Source organism: Rhincodon typus, chromosome 29 (genome assembly GCF_021869965.1).
Source record: "Rhincodon typus isolate 14 chromosome 29, sRhiTyp1.1, whole genome shotgun sequence".
Classification (NCBI taxonomy): Eukaryota; Metazoa; Chordata; class Chondrichthyes; order Orectolobiformes; family Rhincodontidae; genus Rhincodon; species Rhincodon typus.
The window spans coordinates 2808493-2814658 of NC_063360.1; the positions used below are offsets into that span (position 1 = coordinate 2808493).

At 41.7% G+C, this 6166-nt stretch overlaps 1 protein-coding gene across 1 annotated transcript in view; it reads left to right on the plus strand.

The window, feature by feature from the left end:
* The first annotated feature begins 3909 nt into the window (after nucleotides 1-3909).
* The window catches only part of eps15l1a (epidermal growth factor receptor pathway substrate 15-like 1a), a 228909-nt gene continuing 226652 nt past the window's right edge, over nucleotides 3910-6166 (plus strand). The window contains exons 1-2 of the mRNA XM_048613886.1: nucleotides 3910-3972; nucleotides 4631-4720. Coding sequence (XP_048469843.1) covers nucleotides 3910-3972; nucleotides 4631-4720 — 153 coding nt within the window. The remainder of the gene's footprint in view (nucleotides 3973-4630; nucleotides 4721-6166) is intronic.

The following is a 6166-nucleotide window of genomic DNA, read 5'->3' on the forward strand; positions in this document are numbered from 1 at the left end:
ACACACTCGTCCCACCAAATGTCTCCTTGTATCCCACATCTGCTGTTTACTGCTTGCTGTGTGGTTCTCCCCTTCGTAAACTCTAAAGATTTGAATTAATCTGTTGCAAAATCATCCTAATTAGCAACGCCATGCCTGGATGGATATTTTTAATTAGACTGCTTCTTCACTAGTAGCCAGATCATTTCCTGCGTGTCATTTTTCCTCCTGACGGTTCTCATTTGCCCTTTCCTTGTCTCTTCAGCCTTGCAAAATTCAAGGAACTTACAGTTCTTGTGAGAAGGATTGAGACTGTCCCTACAGGCCCTTTGCTCCTATTCTTACTCTTCGAGATGGGAGCAGAGAACATATTTCATTCTGCAGCTTCTTGCCAGCTCTGATCAGGCTATTCCCTGGCACCTTTGAGAACCTCCTCATTCATTTTCTGGCCACTCGACCACTTATTTATCCTGATATTTACCAATACTCTAAATGGCTATTCACCTGTGATTCATCTCCAGTACACTGGATTCACAATGTTCATCCTGTTTAAAAATACTTCAGTAGGCTCATTCCACACTACGTCAGTGACAGGACTGAGGTGGGAAGTGTCTTCATCAGGGCTATGAGTATTTGGAATTTTCTACCAGAGCGCTGTAGATTATAGTTGTGAGTATATTCAAGTCCTAGGTCATTAGGTTTTGGATACTAAGGGAATTAATTGATGGATGTGCAGATTGTATGGGGAAAGCGTAGTTGAGAAAGAGATAGCCAGGCTTTTAATGCATACTCAAGGGCCCCATTCTTTTTTCTTACCTTCTAACTTTACAGCCTTTTCTGGTCACTACCACAACCTGTTGTCGTTGATCTTTAACCTTTCCCCACTCTATCTTTGATGTTGCCTTCTGACATGTTGATTAAGTTCTTGTGAACACTTCAGGCGCCTTCCTAAACTTTCTGCTTTCTGCTACTACTTCTACCTTTTTGTTTTCCCTCCTTTGAAAGTGTAACCAAGTAAATAACTTCAAGAAATTCAGTAATTTCTACACTGTCTCTCAGAATCTACAAAGTTTTCAATAAAGTTATTCAGGTATTTACAACAATGATAATAGCTAATTACTTTTATATAATGCCCCATCAAAACAGGGTTTCACGCTGAGGCTCATAGAAAGATATTAAGGTGAGTAACTAAAGGAATTTCAGAGCTTAAGCCTGAGGAAAATGTTGGTGATAATGTTGGCAGAAAGAAATTTGGGGATATACAAGGGACCGTAATTAGAGATTTCTGGAAGAAGTTGCACGTGGCATAGCATTGGAGGGATTTGAAAATTTGTATGAGAGATTTAAACTTGTGTTGCTGGTCTGGGAATCTGTAGACACAGAAGTGATGGGTGAACAGACAGTATGAGTTAGCTACTCTATTGAATAAAACTACAAAATGCAAAATTTTGATAATACAGGATTTCATGGATGATTAAATTTCCACCAATGGTGGTAATCTGGTATAGGATTTAAACTTACGGATTGTAGAAAGTATCTATAATGCAGTCACACCATAGAGCACTCGTTATAGAAAAGTGAGTGTTGTAGGAACAGGAAGTTGCGACAGAGAGAGCTATCTTGCAACAACCAGGAAAGCAAATTGCAATTTTGAAACAAGCAGAGACTGCTAAAGAAAGATGCCGATAACAGAAGGAGTTTCCTAAAACCGGAACCCCTCCAAATAGCTGCTACAGTGCCCCAAATGATCCAGAGCCTGCAGATCAAGAATTGACCACTTCAGTCACCAATGATTGTGTCTTATTCCACAGAGACAAACCTTCCCAAAATCTTTGCCTGCAAAGAATCGTTGCTGTTGGCTGCCCTGCAGTTTGAGGCTGACACCTATTCAGGGCCGTGGGTTTATGCCATGGTTTTGATATGACTGAACAGGACAATTCTCAACTCGCAGATGTTTGGGCAAATGGGGTAGGGCATCCTATGAGCTAGGGGGATCTGGAGTACAGGATTTGCTTCCTTTGCTTTTCGTTGTTGCTGCTGCTCTGCCTCTGTATTAAGATATTGTGCTGCAGCTTGATGGAAAAGTTTGCATAGTTTTGAATGATTGGTAGCAAGTTTCCCCTGGTCACTAAGGTCGATGTCACTGTGGCACAAGAAAATCTCTAGAGTGACTTTGAAGTGTTTTCTTTGTTCTTCCCTGGAATATTGCTCATTTGACAGCTAGACATCAGCACTTGTTAGGGGAGATGGTTTCAAGCCTTTTAGGCACAGGATATCGAGGTTGATCTTGAGAAGTTTTTCTTGAATGCTTGCGGAACTGGTTTCAAGAAGGACAGTTGCATGTTCAAGTTGAGATGGAGTAGAGGCAATGTTGATGGGATTTCTCTTACGCTCTTATGTATCACTGGAATGTAGCCCAGGTCTCAGTGCAGTGCAGGAGCATAGTGATGACAACTATTCCATACAGTAGAACACTTACAGAGGTCTTTATTGTCAAACGTTCACTGTCATAGTCTATAAAGGCTTAACTAGGGCAGCCAGTTTGGTGTTAGATCTCTTCATCAATGGTAGCCTTTTGACTGATGAATGTCAGGGACTAGAAGTGTCCATCATATTCTAGAACCTCTCCTTCAATGTTTGTGAGAAGTGCAATGTTTAGCTGTCCGTTTTTAGGTTGACCTGGGTTTTATTTTAGCAACAATCAAGGACAGACTGGTTCCCTTTTGTGGAGAATTTAAGAGGCTGAAAGTGGTTCACAAATTGGTCCATGATGTGCATTAACAGTGTAGTCATTGGCATAGCACAGGCCTTTTAAGTCTGTTGTGGTCAGTTTAATTTTGGCATTGAGGTGACAGAGGTTGAAGAGTTTTCTGACTAGATGGCATTTATTATTGATCAGTATTTGAGCACTAATAATTTTTGAAGTGAATAGCCAATGTCAGTTCGAGTGTAAATGGCATCAGGCCATCACGTAGCCTTGCTTGGTTGCAAACTGATTTTGGAGGGCCAAATCCCTTTGAACACAGGCTGGTGTTTATCCTCTTCAGGTAACAATGCCAACTGTCAGTGCTGGATGAGGCATTTTCAGAAACTCCTCAAACATGAATCCGTACTGGCTGCTGATACTCACCAGGCTATACCCCATAACTCTGTGCTGGAATCCACTGGTGAGCCACTATTCATGGAAGATGTGTAGACAAACAGCTAAATAGATGAGAAACTACAAAGCCTGCAGCTCTGATGGTTTTCCAGCTGAGATGTTTTTTGACGTATGAAAACTTTCTGCATTAATCCTATGGATTTGGGAGAAAAAAAAACTTCTAAAGCTCACCGTGTGTGCACCCCAACCCCAAACTCAAACAATATGATTTGCCAAATTGAGAAATGTGACAAAAGGGGAGATAAATCCTGCTGTGGAGACTGTCAAGATATTTCCGACTTGTTTATTGCAGGGGAATTCCTGACACACCTTGTCCTGATTTGCCCATTTCCTGTAGCTGAAGAAATCTTCCCAGAGATGCACTGTGGTTTTAGTTCTTCCATAGGAACCTTTGACAGCCAGTCACATCCAAGAAAAACACAGTTGAATAACATCAGTAATACTTCATTGCATTCGTCGATCAGACCAAAGCATTTGACTCAGTAAATCACATGGCTTGTATATTGTCCTCCATGAATGTCCAAGGAATTATTTCAAATTTATGATGATATGATTGCAACTATTTTGAGAGGGCCATCTGAAGCTTATGTCTCCATCATCTGACCGAGTAATTTTGTGTTGACTTTTTCCTGTTCTACTCTGCAGAGAAGATAAACCTGAATGAAATTGGTTAAGATGAAACTTTTGCTTATTACAATCCAATGTAACAGGTTTTGGTATTTCTGATTTGGAGATGTTTAGGATTTTTTTGCGTAAAGTTCTGATTGAGCATGTATGGCATCAGAATGTTAGGCAACAAGTGGGTGGAGCTGCATTGGGTGTTTATGTTTGAGGTAACTGCAAAGTAGTGTCAAATAATACAAAATGGTAAACATGATGCAACAAAAATTATACAAGGTTTCAGCTCACTTTTTCAAAATCACACTTTAACAGCCACTGAAAAAGCAACATGAATAACAGCATCTGCCACCATTTCGAGATGTTCCAAAGCATTTTTTGTAGATAATGAACCACTTTTGGACTGCAGTTGGTCTTATAAGTTGGGAAACATGCACAATTACGGATGAAATAAATGGTCGTATATTTTACATGTTGGTTGAAGGGCAAATATAGGTCAAGTCAATAGGAGAATGTCCTGATTCTCTCTAAATAATGCTGTGGGCAGTTTTACATTCCTCTGGGAAGGCAGCTGGGTCTTTAGGTTTAACATCTGAAATGAAATACAGCACCCCCGACAATGCAGTACTTCCTCAGTAATACATTGAATACCATTTCCAATTATGTGCTCAAATCTCTGGAGTTTGGCTTGAATTCACAGCCTTCCGATGTATGCATCAATGAGCCAACGATAACATTTAAATTTATTATTTTAAATAGTATTCTGTTTTGAATTTGGTAGTAATTTGTGCAGAAAATTTTATTGAGTTACGAGAGGGAAGTGTTTGTTCAGCAAGTGACTGATGTGTACTGAATAGGTGTTTCTGTTTATAGGTGGATCCAGCTCATACAGGAAAAGTTGAGCCAAATGAAGCAGCGTTGTTCCTGAAGAAGTCTGGGCTCTCTGACGTTACCTTAGGAAAGGTAAGAAACAGCAATTTCTACAAAGCAGACCTGTTAGGCTATTAAAATTCCTGTCATCTAGAATGTTATGATGAAAATATTAAACAATGAAAGGAATGTTTAATTGCTGACAGAGTTTTGTAGGTAAGTTCTCTGTGTTCTGTGGTAAATGGTGTGTGCGTGGATCACACAATGAAGGTGATAGTGTTGAACCCTACCTCTAAACATGTGTTTTTGAGCCTGTATCCAATATTAATAAATTGATGCTGAGAATTTGTTTTATAATGGCCTGTGGGAAAACCTAGTGGAACCTGGTTAACACTACTACCCCATGGAATTTGCAGCAATGTTTGATTTTACATTTGGCACTCCTTTCTATCTTTGGTTATTGTGAGTTGTGAGCCGTGAAACCGGAACAACTACAGCTTGCTTTTATACAGTACCTTTAGTAAACTGTCATAAGATACTTCACAAGAATAAGTAGAGAAAAACTGATATTGGGATACATTTTAGGACCAATAATCAAGGTGGTAGGTTTTAAAGACTGAATTTTAAAAAATCATTTGCTCTTAGGATGTGCCAGCATTGGCAATTTATTGCCCAGCCCTAATTCTCTTTGAGCAGATGGTCCCATCTGTGCAATAATTCAAATGGAGATCCGTAACTGATGTGTATCCTATTCCCAATTCCTTCGCCTCCGCCGCGCCTGCTCCCGAGATGAGTCATTCCACTACCGGACATCCCAGATGTCCTCGTTTTTCAAGGACCACAATTTCCCCTCCACAGTGGTCGAAAACGCCCTCAACCGTGTCTCTCGCATTTCCCGCAACTCATCCCTCACACCCCCTCTCCACAATAACAACCAAAACAGAATCCCCCTCGTCCTCACGTACCACCCCACCAACCTCCGGATCCAACGTATCATCCTCCGACACTTCTGCCATCTGCAATCCGACCCCACCACCAAAGACATTTTTCCCTCCCAACCCTTATCTGCTTTCCGGAAGGACCACTCTCTCCGTGACTCCCTTGTCTGCTCCACACTCCCCACCAGCCCCACCATCCCCGGTACTTTTCCCTGCAACTGCAGGAAGTGCTACACCTGCCCCTACACCTCCCCTCTCACCCCCAACCCAGGCCCCAAGAAGACCTTCCACATCAAACAGATGTTCACCTGCACATCTACTAATGTGGTATACTGTATCCACTGTTCCCGATGTGGCCTCCTCTACATCGGGGAAACCAAACGGAGGCTTGGGGACTGCTGTGCGGAACACCTACGCTCAGTTCGCGACAAACGACTGCACCTCCCAGTCACGAACCATTTCAACTCCCTCTCCAACTCCTTGGACGACATGTCCATCCTGGGCCTCCTGCAGTGCCACAACGATGCCACCCGAAGGTTACAGGAACAGCATCTCATATTTAGCTCGGGAACCCTGCAGCCCAATGGTATCAATGTGGACT